Source organism: Pseudophryne corroboree, chromosome 2 (assembly GCF_028390025.1).
Source record: "Pseudophryne corroboree isolate aPseCor3 chromosome 2, aPseCor3.hap2, whole genome shotgun sequence".
Classification (NCBI taxonomy): Eukaryota; Metazoa; Chordata; class Amphibia; order Anura; family Myobatrachidae; genus Pseudophryne; species Pseudophryne corroboree.
The window spans coordinates 691,773,729-691,791,648 of NC_086445.1; the positions used below are offsets into that span (position 1 = coordinate 691,773,729).

The 17,920-nt window shown below is 46.9% G+C and overlaps 1 protein-coding gene across 7 annotated transcripts in view; it reads left to right on the forward strand.

The window, feature by feature from the left end:
• NFYA (nuclear transcription factor Y subunit alpha) overlaps positions 1–17,920 on the forward strand; it is a 103,072-nt gene that overhangs the window by 40,023 nt on the left and 45,129 nt on the right. For 4 of the 7 annotated variants that reach the window (XM_063955211.1, XM_063955215.1, XM_063955213.1 and 1 more), the window contains exons 2-3: positions 9,344–9,446; positions 12,638–12,721. In XM_063955211.1, coding sequence (XP_063811281.1) covers positions 9,369–9,446; positions 12,638–12,721 — 162 coding nt within the window. In that variant the 5' untranslated portion in view covers positions 9,344–9,368. The remainder of the gene's footprint in view (positions 1–9,343; positions 9,447–12,637; positions 12,722–17,920) is intronic. The other 3 variants (XM_063955216.1, XM_063955217.1, XM_063955214.1) reach the window with 2 other exon arrangements.

Consider the following 17,920-nt stretch of genomic DNA (forward strand, 5'->3'; position numbering starts at 1 on the left):
TTATGGTATCCTTGGACATCAAGGATGCGTATCTCCACGTTCCAATTTACCCCTCACACCAGGGGTACCTCAGGTTCGTTGTACAAAACTGTCACTATCCGTTTCAGACGCTGCCGTTCGGATTGTCCACGGCACCTCGGGTCTTTACAAAGGTAATGGCCGAGATGATGATTCTTCTTCGAAGAAAAGGCGTATTAATTATCCCATACTTGGACGATCTCCTAATAAGGGCAAGGTCCAGAGAACAGCTAGAGATGGGATTAGCACTGTCTCAAGAAGTGCTAAAACAGCACGGGTGGATTCTGAATATTCCAAAATCCCAGTTAATGCCGACAACTCGTCTGCTGTTCCTAGGGATGATTCTGGACACGGTTCAGAAAAAGGTTTTTCTCCCGGAGGAAAAAGCCAAGGAGTTATCCGAGCTTGTCAGGAACCTCCTAAAACCAGGAAAGGTGTCTGTACATCAATGCACAAGAGTCCTGGGAAAAATGGTGGCTTCTTACGAAGCAATTCCATTCGGCAGATTCCACGCAAGAATTTTCCAAAGGGATCTGTTGGACAAATGGTCAGGGTCGCATCTTCAGATGCACCTACGGATAACCCTGTCTCCAAGGACAAGGGTGTCTCTTCTGTGGTGGTTGCAGAGTCCTCATCTATTGGAGGGCCGCAGATTCGGCATACAGGATTGGATCCTGGTGACCACGGACGCCAGCCTGAGAGGCTGGGGAGCAGTCACACAAGGAAGAAACTTCCAGGGAGTATGGACGAGCCTGGAAACGTCTCTTCACATAAACATATTGGAACTAAGAGCAATATACAATGCTCTAAGCCAGGCAGAACCTCTGCTTCAAGGAAAACCGGTGTTGATCCAGTCGGACAACATCACGGCAGTCGCCCATGTGAACAGACAGGGCGGCACAAGAAGCAGGAGTGCAATGGCAGAAGCTGCAAGGATTCTTCGCTGGGCAGAGAATCATGTGATAGCACTGTCAGCAGTGTTCATCCCGGGAGTGGACAACTGGGAAGCAGACTTCCTCAGCAGACACGATCTTCACCCGGGAGAGTGGGGACTTCATCCAGAAGTCTTCCACATGCTGGTAACCCGTTGGGAAAGACCGATGGTGGACATGATGGCGTCTCGCCTCAACAAAAAACTGGACAGGTATTGCGCCAGGTCAAGAGATCCGCAGGCAATAGCTGTGGACGCGCTGGTAACGCCTTGGGTGTACCAGTCGGTGTATGTGTTTCCTCCTCTGCCTCTCATACCAAAAGTATTGAGAATTATACGGCAAAGAGGCGTGAGAACGATACTAGTGGTTCCGGATTGGCCAAGAAGGACTTGGTACCCGGAACTTCAAGAGATGATCACGGAAGATCCGTGGCCTCTACCTCTAAGGAGGGACTTGCTTCAGCAGGGTCCCTGTCTGTTTCAAGACTTACCGCGGCTGCGTTTGACGGCATGGCGGTTGAACGCCGGATCCTAAAGGAAAAAGGCATGCCGGAAGAAGTCATTCCTACTTTGATTAAAGCGAGGAAGGAAGTAACCGTGCAACATTATCACCGAATTTGGCGAAAATATGTTGCGTGGTGCGAAGATCGGAGTGCTCCGACGGAGGAATTTCAACTGGGTCGATTCCTACATTTCCTGCAATCAGGATTGTCTATGGGTCTCAAATTGGGATCTATTAAGGTTCAAATTTCGGCCCTGTCGATTTTCTTTCAAAAAGAATTGGCTTCAGTCCCTGAAGTCCAGACCTTTGTTAAGGGAGTGCTGCATATACAGCCGCCTGTGGTGCCTCCAGTGGCACCGTGGGATCTCAATGTGGTTTTGGAATTTCTAAAATCTCATTGGTTTGAACCACTAAAAAAGGTGGATTTGAAATATCTCACATGGAAAGTGACCATGCTTCTAGCCCTGGCTTCGGCCAGGAGAGTGTCAGAACTGGCAGCTTTATCTTACAAAAGCCCATATCTGATTTTCCATTCGGACAGGGCAGAACTGCGGACTCGTCCGCATTTTCTCCCTAAGGTGGTGTCAGCATTTCATCTGAACCAGCCTATTGTAGTGCCTGCGGCTACAAGTGACTTGGAGGACTCCAAGTTACTGGACGTTGTCAGAGCATTAAAAATATATATTGCAAGGACAGCTGGAGTCAGAAAATCTGACTCGTTGTTTATATTGTATGCACCCAACAAGATGGGTGCTCCTGCGTCTAAGCAGACGATTGCTCGTTGGATCTGTAGCACAATCCAACTTGCACATTCTGTGGCAGGCCTGCCACAGCCTAAATCTGTAAAGGCCCACTCCACAAGGAAGGTGGGCTCATCTTGGGCGGCTGCCCGAGGGGTCTCGGCATTACAACTCTGCCGAGCAGCTACGTGGTCAGGGGAGAACACGTTTGTAAAATTTTACAAATTTGATACTCTGGCTAGGGAGGACCTGGAGTTCTCTCATTCGGTGCTGCAGAGTCATCCGCACTCTCCCGCCCGTTTGGGAGCTTTGGTATAATCCCCATGGTCCTTTCAGGAACCCCAGCATCCACTAGGACGATAGAGAAAATAAGATTTTACTTACCGATAAATCTATTTCTCGGAGTCCGTAGTGGATGCTGGGCGCCCATCCCAAGTGCGGATTATCTGCAATAATTGTACATAGTTATTGTTAACTAATTCGGGTTATTGTTGAAGGAAGCCATCTTTCAGAGGCTCCGCTGTTATCATACTGTTAACTGGGTTTAGATCACAAGTTGTACGGTGTGATTGGTGTGGCTGGTATGAGTCTTACCCGGGATTCAAAATCCTCCCTTATTGTGTACGCTCGTCCGGGCACAGTACCTAACTGGAGTCTGGAGGAGGGTCATAGGGGGAGGAGCCAGTGCACACCACCTGATCTGGAAAAGCTTTACTTTTTGTGCCCTGTCTCCTGCGGAGCCGCTATTCCCCATGGTCCTTTCAGGAACCCCAGCATCCACTACGGACTCCGAGAAATAGATTTATCGGTAAGTAAAATCTTATTTTATCTGTTTATGTTCAGGTAGGTCTGGATGGCACCAGCCTGCCTGCTTCGTGGGACTTAGGGGGGGGGGGGGGGGGGGACGGTTCAAACTCCTGAAGGGTTAATGGTCCCGTTCCCCGCTGACAGGACACTAGCTCCTGAGGGAACTATTTGCACGCCCCACCACGGCGAGCTTACATTCCCGCAGCACGCCGCCACCCCTAACAGAGCCAGAAGAAAGAAGAGTGGTGAGTACTAAGCCAGTGTCCCGGTTAGCGAGTCGCCGGCCATTATGGCGGCATGAGGGTACAGAGACGCATGGCTTCTACGGGGGTGGCGGAGTCTCGGGACTCAGTACACAGTACACACCGCTTCTGAGGGAGTGAACGGAGTCTAAGTACACTACGAGTGTTCACAGTACCCAGACTGGCATTACAGACTTAAAAGGCGGCTGACTCCATTTTAAGCATTAAAAATTACTTCAGCCAGTATAAAAAAGCGGGAAGACTGTATGCCGTTGAAGGGGTGGGGCTTCACTATGAGCGGATCCAGCAGCTCACCAGTGGCTTTTTCCTTTTCCAGTGGGCACAGACGCTGACTGACAGGGACGTGCAGCTCCTCTAGAGAGACTCCAGATTACCTCAGCGGTACCAGGTGGTCATAGCAGGGGGGGGGGGGGGGGGAGCGCTTACTAGTGTACTAAGTCCCCGATCTGGGTACTTAGTCTGCGACCCGGCTAAGCTTGGCATTAGCAGTAAGGGCACTGTGTGCTGGCTACAGGCTATCTGTGTCTGTCTTGAAGGGCTCTTTGTGGGTTAATTGTGCTTTTAATCTGTACGTGTGTGTGTGTGTGTGTTGTCACTGTTACAGTATGTCAGACAAAGTGTGTTTCTTGTAAGGCACAGTGTTCCTCTTCTCCAGGGGGTTCACTACAGTGTACTCAATGCAGTGCATCCTCCCAGGCTAGCGGGGCAGAACCAGCTTGGTTGGATTTCATTAGGGGAATGATCTCCAATATTTCTACTAAATTGTCCCGCCATGAGAAAGAGACGCAATACTTAAGGAAATCGATGACTGAGTTTATGAACAGAGACTCTGTACCCAAACCAGCGTCTCAGTCCCCTGCCATCTGTCCGCAAAAACGTCCTTTGGCCCATATCCTGCAGTCTGACTCTGATGATGAGGGGTCAGACATGGAGGAGGGGGAGGTGGATGCAGAGATGAGGGAGGCTATTCTATCACAGGGAATAGAGGCTCTCATAGAAGCTATTAGAGAGGTTCTGCATATCCCTGATAAGGTAACAGAGGAAACTTATTTTAATGTAAAAAGGAAATCCTCAGCCACTTGTCCCGTGTCAAAGGAACTAAATACCCTGTTTGGAGAACCGTGGGTTAATCCTGATAGGAAATTTCAAATCCCTAAAAGGTTGATATCCTTTTTTGCCTTTCCTCCTGAGGATAGAAAAAAATGGGAAAATCCACCGATCGTGGATGCATCAGTATCCAGGCTGTCACGGAAAATTGTATTGACTGTCCCTGGTGCAGCCTCCCTAAAAGACATGGCTGACCGTAGAATTGAGAATACACTCAAATCTTTGTTTACAGCTGCTGGGGTGGCCCAGAGACCCACTATAGCATGTGGGTGGATTACTAAGGCCATCGCAAAATGGTCGGGTAACCCAATAGAGGGGTTAGGTACCTTGCCTAAGGGGGAAATTATTTTACTCTTGCAACATATACAGGACTCTGACAATTTTATGGTGGAATACATAAAATAAATAGTTTTACTTAATGCATGCACCACTGCTATGGCAGTGTCAGCACGCAGAGGCTTATGGCTACTCCAGTGGACTGCCGACGCGGACTCCAGGAAAGGCGTGTAATGCCTAGCCTTCACAGAAGAGGCTTTATTTGGAGATGAACTAGACAGATGGATCTCCAAAGCGACAAATGGATCTCCAAAGCTACTGCGGGTAAATCCACATATCATCCTGCTGCAGCTCTCCCAGCCAGGAAGACTTACTCAGGACCTAATCTACAGTCCTTTCGGACTGTCAAGTTTAAGGGCAAAACCAGAGGTGCTTCTACAGCCACCAGAACCGCTAGAGGTAAACCACGGAAACCATCAACTCCAGGTTCACAGGAGCAGAGCTCGGGTTCTGCTTCCTCAAAGCCTTCAGCTTGACGGTGGACCGCGATGCCTGGAAGACCGGCAGGTGGGAGCCCGACTAAAATTTTTCAGTCACAGCTGGACAACATCATGGCAGGATCCCTGGATCATAGATCTTATTTCCCAGGGCTACAGACTGGGGTTTCAGGAGCTCCCACCTCACAGATTCTTCAAATCAGGCTTAGCAGTTTCACAGGAAACAAGTATAACCTTACAGGACGCCATTCAAAAACTGGTACAGACTATGGTCATTGTTCCAGTTTCACTTCACCTGCAAAACAGGGGATATTATTCCAACCTGTTTGTAATACTGAAACCGGACGGTTCGGTAAGGCCGATTTTGAACCTCAAGTCGTTAAACTCGTACTTATGAGTGTTCAAATTCAAGATGGAGTCTCTGGAGGAGGGGGAATTCCTAGTATCTGTGGACATCAAGGATGCGTACCTTCACATTCCGATCTGGCCTCATCAGGCTTATCTACGTTTTGCACTGCAGGACTGAGACTACCGGTTCCAGGCCCTGCCATTTGGTCTCTCCACAGCACTGAGAGTGTTCACCAAGGTGATGGCAGAGATGATGTTTCTACTCCACAAACAGGGAGTGAACATAATTCCATACCTGGACGATCTTCTGATAAAGGCACCGTCCAGGGAGCGGTTGATGGACAGTATTTGCCTCTCAACTACACTACTACTGGATCATGGGTGGATTCTAAACTTACCAAAATCTCACCTGGAACCAACGCAGAGACTTTCCTTTCTGGGAATGATACTGTACACGGAATCTCAGAGTGTTCCTTCCTGTGGAGAAGGCTATGGAAATCCAGTCGATGGTTCCGGCTGTCCTGAAGCCAACCCAGATCTCTATGCATCTGTTCATTCGCCTTCTGGGGAAAATGGTGGCCTCTTACGAGGCGCTTCAGTATTGAAGGTTTCATGCGAAGCACTTCCAGCTAGATCAATTGTACATATGGTCCAGATCACATCTTCACATACACCAGAGGATCCGTCTGTCGCCAAGAGCCAGGATCTCCCTTCTGTGCTGGCTACAGACTTCTCACCTTATCGAGGGTCGAAGGTTCGGGATTCAGAATTGGATTCTGCTAACCACGGACACAAGCCTCAGAGGTTGGGGAGCAGTCACCAAGGGGTTCAGTTTCAAGGAAGTTGGTCAAGTCGGGAAGTCGTCCTCCCAATAAACATCCTGGAACTCAGGGCTATCTACAACGCCCTTCTGCAGGCCTCATCCCTACTTCGGAATCAGGCCATTCAAGTCCAGTCGGACAATGTAACGGCGGTAACGTATATAAACCGACAAGGCGGAATGAAAAGCAGAGCAGCAATGTCAGAGTTGTCAAAAATTCTGTTCTGGGCGGAAAAACACATCGTTGCGTTGTCGGCGGTCTTCATTCAGACTTCCTCAGCAGACACGGCCTGCACCCGGGGGACTGGAGCCTTCACCCGGAAGTGTTCAGGTGCTTGACAGGTTGGTGGGGATGTCCACAAATTGACATGATGTCCTCTCTCATCTCAACAAGAAGCTCAAGCAGTGTTGTTCCAGGTCGAGAGACCCACAAGCAGTGGCGGTAGACTCTGACAACTCCGTGGGTCTACCAGATGGTGTACGTGTTTCCTCCACTTCCTCAGATCCCAAGAATTCTAAATAGAATGAGAAGGGAAAAGGTTCAAGCAATACTCATTGCTCCGGACTGGCCAAGAAGGGCCTGGTATGCGGGCCTTCTGGAGATGCTCCTCGAAGATCCGTGGCCTCTGCTTCTTCGCGAGGATCTTCTGCAACAGGGCCCGTTCGTTTATCAAGACTTACAGCGGCTACGTTTAACAGCATGTAGGTTGAACGGCTGAGGGATTCCTGACAAGGTCATCCTGACTATGATCCAAACCAGGAAAGAGGTAACGTCTATACATTACCACCGCATATGGAAAAAGTGTGTCTCTTGGTGTGAGAACACAATATTCTGCGGTGGAATTTCATCTGGGACGTCTCCTGCTTTTCCTGCAGTCGGGAGTGGATGTGGGCCTACGCCTAGGATCCATTAAAGTCCAGATTTTGGCTTTGTCTATTTTCTTTAAGAAACAATTGGCTTCTCTCCCTGAGGTCCAGGTGTTCTGCACATCCAACCTCCCTTTGTGCCTCCCACGGTACCTTGGGATCTCAATTTGGTGCTGCAGTTCCTCCAATTGGACTGGTTTGAACTGTTACAGGAGGTTGACGTAAAGTTCCTTACGTGGAAGACCGTCACACTGTTGGCCTTGGCTTCCGCAAGACGTTTGTCGTAACTAGGGGCGTTGTCTCACAAGAGTCCCTTCTTAATTTTCCATGAAGACAGAGCTGAACTCCGCACTCGTCAGCAATTTCTTCCTAAGGTGGAGTCCGCTTTTCACATCAACCAACCTATTGTTGTTCCGGCTGTGACGGACACTGCTGCTACTTCATAGTCTTTGGATGTTGTGAGGGCTTTGAAGGTGTATGTGAAAAGAACAGCTCGTCACAGAAAGACGGACTCGCTGTTTGTTCTTTATGATCCCAATAAGATTGGGTGCCCTGCTTCAAAGCTGGATCAGACTTACTATCCAGCATGCTTATTCCACGGCAAGTTTGCCGTGTCCAAAATCTGTACAGGCCCACTCTACTAGGTCGGTGGGTCCTTTTTGGGTGGCTGCCCGGGGTGTGTCTGCTTTACAGCTTTGCCGATCAGCTACTTGGTCAGGTTCGAACACGTTTGCTAAGTTCTACAAGTTTGATACTTTGGCCTCCTGAGGACCTTCAGTTTGGTCAATCCGTTCTGCAGGAACCTCAGCACTCTCCCACCCGGTTTGGGAGCTTTGGTACATCCCCATGGTACTAAATGGACTACAGTATCCTCTAGGATTTAAAGAGAAAATAGGATTTTAATTACCTACGGGTAAATCCTTTTCTCGTAGTCCGTAGAGGATACTAGGTGCCCGCCCAGTGCTTCGTTCTTCCTGCAGTGTTACTTCGTTAAGTAATGTTGTTTCAGCCGTTGCTGTTCCTGTTTCATGTTTAGCTAGCTTGGCTTTCCTCTAGTTGTGTGTGCTGGTTCGGAATTTCACCACTATCATTACCTATCCTTCTCTCAAAGTATGTCCGTCTCCTCGGCCACACAGTTTCCTAGACTGAGTCTGGTATGAAGGGCATAGAGGGATGAGCCAGCCCACACTATCAAATTCTTAAAGTGCCCATGGCTCCAAGTGGACCCGTCTATACCCCATGGTACTAAATGGACCCCAGTATCCTCTACGGACTACGAGAAAAGGATTTACCGGTAGGTAATTTAAATCCTATTTAAAGCACGCTATAGTATGATGGTCCTATGTAAAGGCTTAGAATAAGTTCATACACGTACTACACCCTAACTTTCAACATTGCAACACACAGCAGGCAATTTTAATTGTTAATAATTTTGTTGAAGTTCATTTGGAAACAACTCAACTGTATTATATAATAAAAGAGATATAATGGTAGTGGCAATACTAGTAGCATACTGTAAATAAGGGTATCCGTTCACATGGTCGACCATGTTATGGTCGACAGTTATTAGGTCGACCACTATTGGTCGACATTGACATGGTCGAAATGGGCACATGGTCGCCACATGAAAAGGTCGACATGAGTTTTTTAACTTTTTTTCTTTTGGGGAACTTTTCCATACTTTACGATCCACGTGGACTACGATTGGAACGGTAATCTGTGCCGAGCGAAGCGGAAGCGGTAGCGGAGCGAAGGCACCATGCCCGAAGCATGGCACGCGGACGCTGTGCACTAATTGGGGTTCCCAGTCACATTACGCAAAAAACGACACCAAAAAAAGTTAAACTCATGTCGACCTTTCATGTGTCGACCATTTTCATGTGTCGATCATGTGTCCATGTCGACCAATAGTGGTCGACCTAATGACTGTCGACCATAACATGGTCGACCAATCATACCGGAACCGTAAATAAGGCCTATGTCATATTTTGGGAAGTATGCCTAAAAGCTTACTGTACATAATGCTTTGTAAATACAGTGGTTCACCACCTAGTGGCAGTTAAGGTATGCTGCCTTACAACATTTGGCATGTATTTGCACTAAATATTTTTATCTTAAGTTTACAAGTGGGAAATATTGTTTGTATATTTACATTGTCTTTTTACAGGTACCCATAAATAGCACAGCTGCAGATGGAACAATACACAACAAGCAGCAATGGCTCTCCAGAGCAAATTGTGGTGCAAGCTGGGCAGATCCAACAGCAGCAGGTGAGATTATGTGCCTCTATTTGGGTAATGAAATATAGAAGAATGTGGTTGGTAGTGACATACAGCTTTTTTAGTATATTGATGCTATTTCCCTTCCTTTTAGTTATATACCGGAGGCCTTAGTCTTTTATGGTGTCCTCACATTTTGTAGTTGTTTTTTTTTTTTTCCTGACCGTCTCAAAGAGCATTTATGCTGGGTACGCACTTGACCGATTTGGTAAGCTATTCACACTTACCAATCAGCTGCTCTACGTGTCTGGCCAGACATCACAACCGAGTGGACATTTAAATGTGCCCATCCAGTTGTGATGTAATTGTCGGCGGTTCCTGCCACCATCATTTGATCAGTCGGTTGGCTGCCCATAACACAGGCAGATATACCAATATATCTGCAATATATATTGGTATTTGACCTGCTGCACAGCAGAACCGATAAGTGTTCAGCCAATACATCTGCGATGATGTTCGCAGATGTATTGGCTGTACACACGAGCCAATATAAAAACAATATTTCTTCCTTGCTACTTCATGGCAGCCATTTCTGTGGGATTATATATCATTGACTAAGTTTATACAAGAAGTTTTTTATGTTTTTTCCAGGCACTGCCCACCTAGTATACATAGCCTTGCTCCTCTTCCTTCCTCCATTGTCCTTTTTTTTATTTTTTTATTTCCTGTCTCCTAATTAGAAGTAGGGAAGACAGAGTAGGGAAGTTTATTTTATTCAATAGGACTTGCCTCACTTTTTATGCCCAGCGTATGTGCCTCTCTGAGCCGCGGTCTGTGGGGTGGCACCCCATGGAGAGGCTGGTGCGTGGTTGTAATAATGTGCCTTCGACAGGATGAGGTGTACATCTGTTGAAACAAGAGCGTCAAAGATGGTGGACCCTTCAAGGAAAGATGGTCTTTTCAAATCTGCGCAAAATGACTGCAGTTTGGAAAGCAATCATTTGCTCCTAGAGTACGTTGGAAGGAAGACATTTAAAGGTGTTCTGGGACAACGTGACCATAGTGACCTACTTGAATCGCCATGGTGGCACCAATAGTCTGATTCTAATGCGGGAAGTAGTAGGTATTATGGAATGGACTGGACAACACTTAGTGAAGCAGCTGGACCACCTTAAAGCAGGCATGTTTTCTTGCGCTTGATTTGTGGGAACATAAAGACGTTGCAGGGTGCCAGGTCTGGTGGATGACTAAGCTTCTGGATGGGTTCATGGGCCAGAAAATCCACCACTTTTTGGCAGGTATATTTCATAATGTAGAAGGGTACCACAAGCGCAAATTCTGGGAAAGCGCCTGGAAATGGTTTCCGGCAATTGCGGCTGCATTGGTTGGCATAACAGTCTAAAGTGACAGTGCATTGCTGTATGAGAGCAACGTGACCAGTCTCTGCCACAAAAACAGCCACCATCTGCTTGGCCACACTGCACTCGCGTCGGAAATTCTGTTGCGGCGCACCTCCAACTGGTGTCCACTGGGCCAACTGTGTGGTCTCCGGGTCGAAACTGTAGATCCAGAATTAATTGCCACTGCCACTGATTGATTGATCTACCAGACAGTTTGAGCGACCAACATCAAACCTGGCCAGCATGTTGAGGGACCAAATCACCTCGAGCCGAAACCTTCTCAGGCCAAGCTTCTCGTGGAGTATCAAGTGGAAGGCATCTCATCTGGATCAAATCTCCTTTAACTGGGCGACAGTCACCCTTGTGTCTAGCTCAACTCTGGCACGCACAGCAGCAGCGTTGTCTTCGGTGAGGGCGGATGCAGGTCAGCGGCATTGTTTCTAGTGTTCCAGGAGCTGTCTCCCGTAACGAATTCTGCAGACCACTCAAGCACAGTAGTTCAGGATGGTGTTTCCTCCACGAAAGCCACTTGTAGTCAGTCAAAACTGTCCTGCTGTCGCAAATTCTTGTAGTTGTAGATGATCATGGCTCTCCAGTGACCTCTGTTGAGCTCCATAACGAGTTGGTGAAGGAAGTGAACATGCCGACTACTTTGGTGTGCATTGCTGCTTATATACGGTTCTGTGCCATAACAGCTCACAAGAACTTTAATCCGAGATTACAGGTTCTATTCCCACTCTATGGGTGTCGTGGACACCCACGAGTGGAAATAGTCCCTATGTGTCGGCATTTCAAGCAGTCGGGATCCTGGCGTCGGTATACTGACCGTCGGTAACGTGACTACATCCCCAGTTCACAACCAGTCAGTCAGATTGTGTTTACTTATGCACTGCACACCCTTCGTATTTGTACAGCAGCTACTTGGTCATCTGTACATACTTTTTAGAGTCACTACTTTAGATATTGCAGACGCCCACTATGAAAGTACTGTCTTAGAAGGGGCAGTGTTATGAATAAATACAGTAAGCATAGACATGCTGGTTGACTAATTGTTTGCTCTCCCTGTATTCTGTTATGGTATATGTCATCTTAATGGCTGCCATGAAGTAGCAAGGAAGAAAAACAGCGAACTATACCTACCGATCATTCCATTTCTTTGAGATACTTCAAGCAGTCTATTGTTTTCTCTCCATAATGGCGGACCAGCGGTGGGTAGACACTGACAAGGTAGGAAGAGGAGGAGCAAGGTTATGTAAAGTAGGTGGGTGGTCCCTGGAAAAAAAAAATTCCTGTCTAAATTAGGGGAATGAGATATAATCCCAGAGCAATGGCTGCCATGAAGTATCTAGTAGAAATGTAATTAAAGAAGTATTATTCACTGTTTATCACATAGTGTCCGATATTCAATTGTTTTGCACCCCCGATCTCCTGTCTGAAGTGATGGGAGATCACGGGGCGCAATTTCAATTGTTTTTTCAGCGCTGATCGCACCCATAAAGGTCTGGTTTAGCTGCATAAAGCAGCTAAACCTGACGGTGCTGGGCATGATTGTGAAAAATGCAGTTTGAGTGGCTAAACAGGTCATTTTCCGCACATTTCAGCTCGCCACGGCGGGGGGGGGGGGGGGGGGGGGTGAGCTGAAATCCAGACTCCCAGCAGCCATCGCGTCCGTACGGAGCTACAATTGAATAGCTCCGTTTGTCCACCGGCAGCCACTAGATGGCGCCTATACATTTGAATTCCGCCCAGTGTGTACCCAGCCTTAAACATTTGAAATAGTTTTATCCTGTAGTACATAACCTCCTCTCATGGTCGGGCTATCTTTCCTTGTTCCTTTCTTAGCCGGGTGCGGTCACTGCTGTCCAGTTACAGACCGAGGCTCAGGTGGGAGCAGCCTCTGGGCAGCAAGTACAGACCCTCCAGGTAGTTGTGTCTTGTGGATGCATGAGTCATAAAGGCAACACTTCATGCAGTGTGCCATTGCTTCCGCAGTCATGTGATACAAGCATGGCTCAATTTTGTTGTATGGACTCATTATAATGTTTGCCTTTTGCATGAAATTTGTTCATGTCTCATTCAGCATGATTCCACAGTATCTTCCATTGAAATCAATGTATGATTTACCATTTACAGTATTGTTTAAAGAAGTGATAAGGCTGTAAATGAAAGCATGTTTTTTTTTATCTATGTTCTGTTTTTCCTACATCTCCATTTTTATTGTTAACTTGATAGTACTCTGATTTGTATGAGTCTCCCCTGATTACAATGGTAAAAGTTTCAGTGTAAACTGGATCTAATACACAATGTAGACACGTGTTTGGACGCTGACCGCAAATAGATCAACAAGATTTTGATGTCAGTACTTTGTAGATCCACCACATTAAGTGATTACTGCAGACACCCTTCTTGGCAAACTGTCCACAAGTTCCTGGACAACAGCAGGCGTTATGTTTTGCCATTCTGCTTTAAGTACAGTAACCAACTGTGACACTGAAGAAGGTCGAGTCGGTCTAGAATGCAGCCGTCGCTCAAATTCGTTTCAAAGGTTCTCAGTGGGGTTAAAATCTGGACTCTGAGCTGGCCAGTACATCCGGGTTACCAAATTTTCTGTACACCAGTCTAGCATCGCGCAGCTTATGATGATCTCCTTTTCAAACAGCTACTGTACTGTTAGCAAATCCATTTCATTAGTAAATTATCTGATCAGTGCCCCTCTACCATTGTATGCTTCACGAACATGTGCCTGTTGCAGGAGCACACTATTTCACTTGCACGGGGGAGAGTTGCTTGTCTACATAGTGCAGTTCTGGTTCTGTTAGATTTCGTTTACATGGGTCTAGTAGCTCTAGGAGACATGAGAGAACTAGTACAGGTTTCTACTGTATTGCACTGGGAGTACCCCCTCCTGGCGCAAACCTTGTGGTGTCACTGCAAGGATCTCGATAGATTCTCTTCAAACGAGAAAGCTGCACATATCATAGAACTTTGTTAATTGGTGTTTTTAGTAGCATTCTGAGAAAGTCTCATCTTGTTCCTGGAACTCTTCCCTAGATCTCAATATGCCATTGATAGCAAGGGCAAACATGGACTATTCTCTCAGAAGGGCTCTGGTGCCATTTTCTATCTTTATATTTTAATTGGATAAGGAAAAATGAGGAGGAGGCCGCTGTGTCCGCTTTAAAATTGTGGTTTGCGAGCTGTAAACGCTGGAGAACTCAGCTGGTGCCCCAGTAAAACAGACTATTGAGCTGTAAGCATATTCTTTTGCAGAAGTAGTTCTTCACCTCAACCCTTAAATTTTCCCAGCAGGTCATGTTTTGAGGATTTCTGTCTGTGGAAGCAGGTGGAATAAAACGGACTTATATTTATATATATATATATATATATATATATATATATATATATATATATATATATATATATATATATATATATATATATATATATATTTTATATAGATATATAGATATATAATTTATATAGATATATAGATATATATATATATAGATATATATATATATATTATAATGTCAGTCCAATTTAGCAGGCACTCCAAGACAGATTCATCCGGGGCCGCGGTGCACAGCTCAGAAGCGATATGTAGAAGGGGCAGAACAGCGGCACTCACAGCGGGCTCAAAGCAATAAACAAGACACCCAGGTCAGACAGCAACGTTTCGGATTTTACTCCGTCCTCAGGCTACAAAGCAAACATGTTTGTTTTGTAGCCTGAGGACGGAGTAAAATCCGAAACGTTGCTGTCTGACCTGGGTGTCTTGTTTTTTGCTTTGAGCCCGCTGTGAGTGCCGCTATATTATATATATGAATGATCTGAATTTTGCACTGATGATCTGAATAAAAATCCTTTCTCTATCGTCCTAAGTGGATGCTGGGGTTCCTGAAAGGACCATGGGGAATAGCGGCTCCGCAGGAGACAGGGCACAAAAAAGTAAAGCTTTTACCAGATCAGGTGGTGTGCACTGGCTCCTCCCCCTATGACCCTCCTCCAGACTCCAGTTAGATTTTGTGCCCGAACGAGAAGGGTGCAATCTAGGTGGCTCTCCTAAAGAGCTGCTTAGAGAAAGTTTAGCTTAGGTTTTTTACTTTACAGTGAGTCCTGCTGGCAACAGGATCACTGCAACGAGGGACTTAGGGGAGAAGTAGTGAACTCACCTGCGTGCAGAGTGGATTTGCTGCTTGGCTACTGGACACTAGCTCCAGAGGGACGATCACAGGTACAGCCTGGATGGTCACCGGAGCCGCGCCGCCGGCCCCCTTGCAGACGCTGAAGAGAGAAGAGGTCCAAAATCGGCGGCTGAAGACTCCTGAGTCTTCATAAAGGTAGCGCACAGCACTGCAGCTGTGCGCCATTTTCCTCTCAGCACACTTCACACAACAGTCACTGAGGGTGCAGAGCGCTGGGGGGGGCGCTCTGAGAGGCAAATAAAAACCTTATTAGAGGCAAAAAATACCTCACATATAGCCCACAGAGGCTATATGGAGATATTTAACCCCTGCCTAACTTCAAAAATAGCGGGAGACGAGCCCGCCGTAAAAGGGGCGGGGCCTATCTCCTCAGCACACAGCGCCATTTTCTCTCACAGAAAAGCTGGAGAGAAGGCTCCCAGGCTCTCCCCTGCACTGCACTACAGAAACAGGGTTAAAACAGAGAGGGGGGGCACTGATTTTGGCGATATTGTATATATATATAAAAGATGCTATAAGGGAGAAACACTTATATAAGGTTGTCCCTATATAATTATAGCGTTTTTGGTGTGTGCTGGCAGACTCTCCCTCTGTCTCCCCAAAGGGCTAGTGGGTCCTGTCCTCTGTCAGAGCATTCCCGGTGTGTGTGCTGTGTGTCGGTACGTGTGTGTCGACATGTATGAGGACGATGTTGGTGAGGAGGCGGAGAAATTGCCTGTAATGGTGATGTCACTCTCTAGGGAGTCGACACCGGAATGGATGGCTTATTTAGAGAATTACGTGAGAATGTCAACACGCTGCAAGGTCGGTTGACGACATGAGACGGCCGACAATCTATTAGGACCGGTCCAGGCGTCTCAGAAACACCGTCAGGGGTTTTAAAAACGCCCATTTACCTCAGTCGGTCGACACAGACACAGACACGGACACTGAATACAGTGTCGACGGTGAATAAACAAACGTATTTCTCATTAGGGCCACACGTTAAGGGCAATGAAGGAGGTGTTACGTGTTTCTGATACTACAAGTACCACAAGAAAGGGTATTATGTGGGAGTGGAAAAAACTACCGGTAGTTTTTCCTGAATCAGATAAAATAAAATGAAGTGTGTGATGATGCGTAGGGTTACCCCGATAGCAAATATTGGCGTTATACCCTTTCCCGCCAGAAATTAGGGTACGTTGGGAAACACCCCTTAGGGTGATAAGGCGCTCACACGCTTATCAAGTGGCGTTACCGTCTCCAGATACGGCCGCCCTCAAGGAGCCAGCTGATAGGAAGCTGGAAAAATATCCTAAAAAGTATATACACACATACGGTGGTTATACTGCGACCAGCGATCGCCATCAGCCTGGAGATGCAGTGCTGGGTTGGCTTGGTCGGATTCCCTGACTGAAAATATTTTATTCATGTAGAGCATTTAATAGGATGCATTCTATATATATGTATGTGAGATGCACAGAGGGATATTTGCTCTCTGGCATCAAGATAAGTGCGTTGTCCATATCTCCCAGAAGATGTCAGGGACACGACAGTGGTCAGGTGATACAGATCCCATACGGCAGATGGAAGTATTGCTGTATAAAGGGAAGGAGTTATTTGGGGGTCGGTCCATCGGACCTGGGGACCACAGCAACAGCTGGGAAATCCAACCTTTTTTACCCCAAGTTACATCTCAGCTAAAAAAGACACCGTCTTTTCAGCCTCAATCTTTCCTTTCCCATGAGGGCATGCAGGCAAAAGGCCAGTCATATCTGCCCAGACATAGAGGTAAGGGAAGTAGACTGCAGCAGGCAGCCCCTTCCCAGGAAAAGAAGCCCTCCACCGCGTCTGCCAAGTCCTCAGCATGACGCTGGGGCCGTGCAAGCGGACTCAAGGTGGGGGGGTAGTCTCAAGAGTCTCAGGGCGCAGTGGGATCACTCGCAAGTTGACCCCTAGATCGTACGAGTATTATCCCAGGGGTAAAGATTGGAGAGTCGAGACATCTTCTCCTCGCAGGTTCCTGAAGTCTGCTTTACCAACGGCTCCCTCCGACAGGGAGGCAGCATTGGAAACAATTCACAAGCTGTATATCCAGCAGGTGATAATCAAAGTACCCCTCCTACGACAAGGAAAAGGGTATTATTTTTCCACACTATATTGTGGTACTGAAGCCAGACGGCTTGGTGACACATAGTCTAAATCTAAAATGTTTTGAACACTTACATAAAAGGTTCAAATCGAGATAAAGTCACTCAGAGCAGTGATAGCGAACCGGAAAAAAGGGGACTATATGGTGTCCCTGGACATCAAGGATTACCTCCATGTCCAAATTTTGTCCTTCTCATCAAGGGTACCTCTGGTTCGTGGTACAGAACTGTCAATATCAGTTTCAGACGATGCCGTTTGAATTATCCACGGCACCCCGGGCCTTTTTACCAAGGTAATGGCCGAAAAGATGTTTCTTCAAAGAAAAAAGGCATCTAAATTATCCCTTACTTGCACGACCTAAAAAGGGCAAGTTCCAGAGAACAGTTGGAGGTCGGAAGAGCACTATCTAAAGTAGTTCTTCGACGGCACGACTGGATTCTAAATATTCCAAGAATCGCAGCTGTTTTCCGACGATACGTCTGCTGTTCCTAGGGATGATTCTGGACACGGTTCAGAAAAAGGTTTTTCTTCCCGAGGAAAAAGCCAAGGAGTTATCCGACCTGTCAGGAACCTCCTAAAACCAGGATAGGTGTCTGTACATCATTGCACAAGAGTCCTGGGAAAAATGGTGGCTTTTTACGAAGCAATTCCATTCGGCAGATTCCATGCAAGAATTTTCCAAAGGGATCTGTTGGACAAATGGTCAGGGTCGCATCCTCAGATGCACCTGCGAATAACCCTGTCGCCAAGGACAAGGGTATATCTTCTGTGGTGGTTGCAAAAGGCTCAT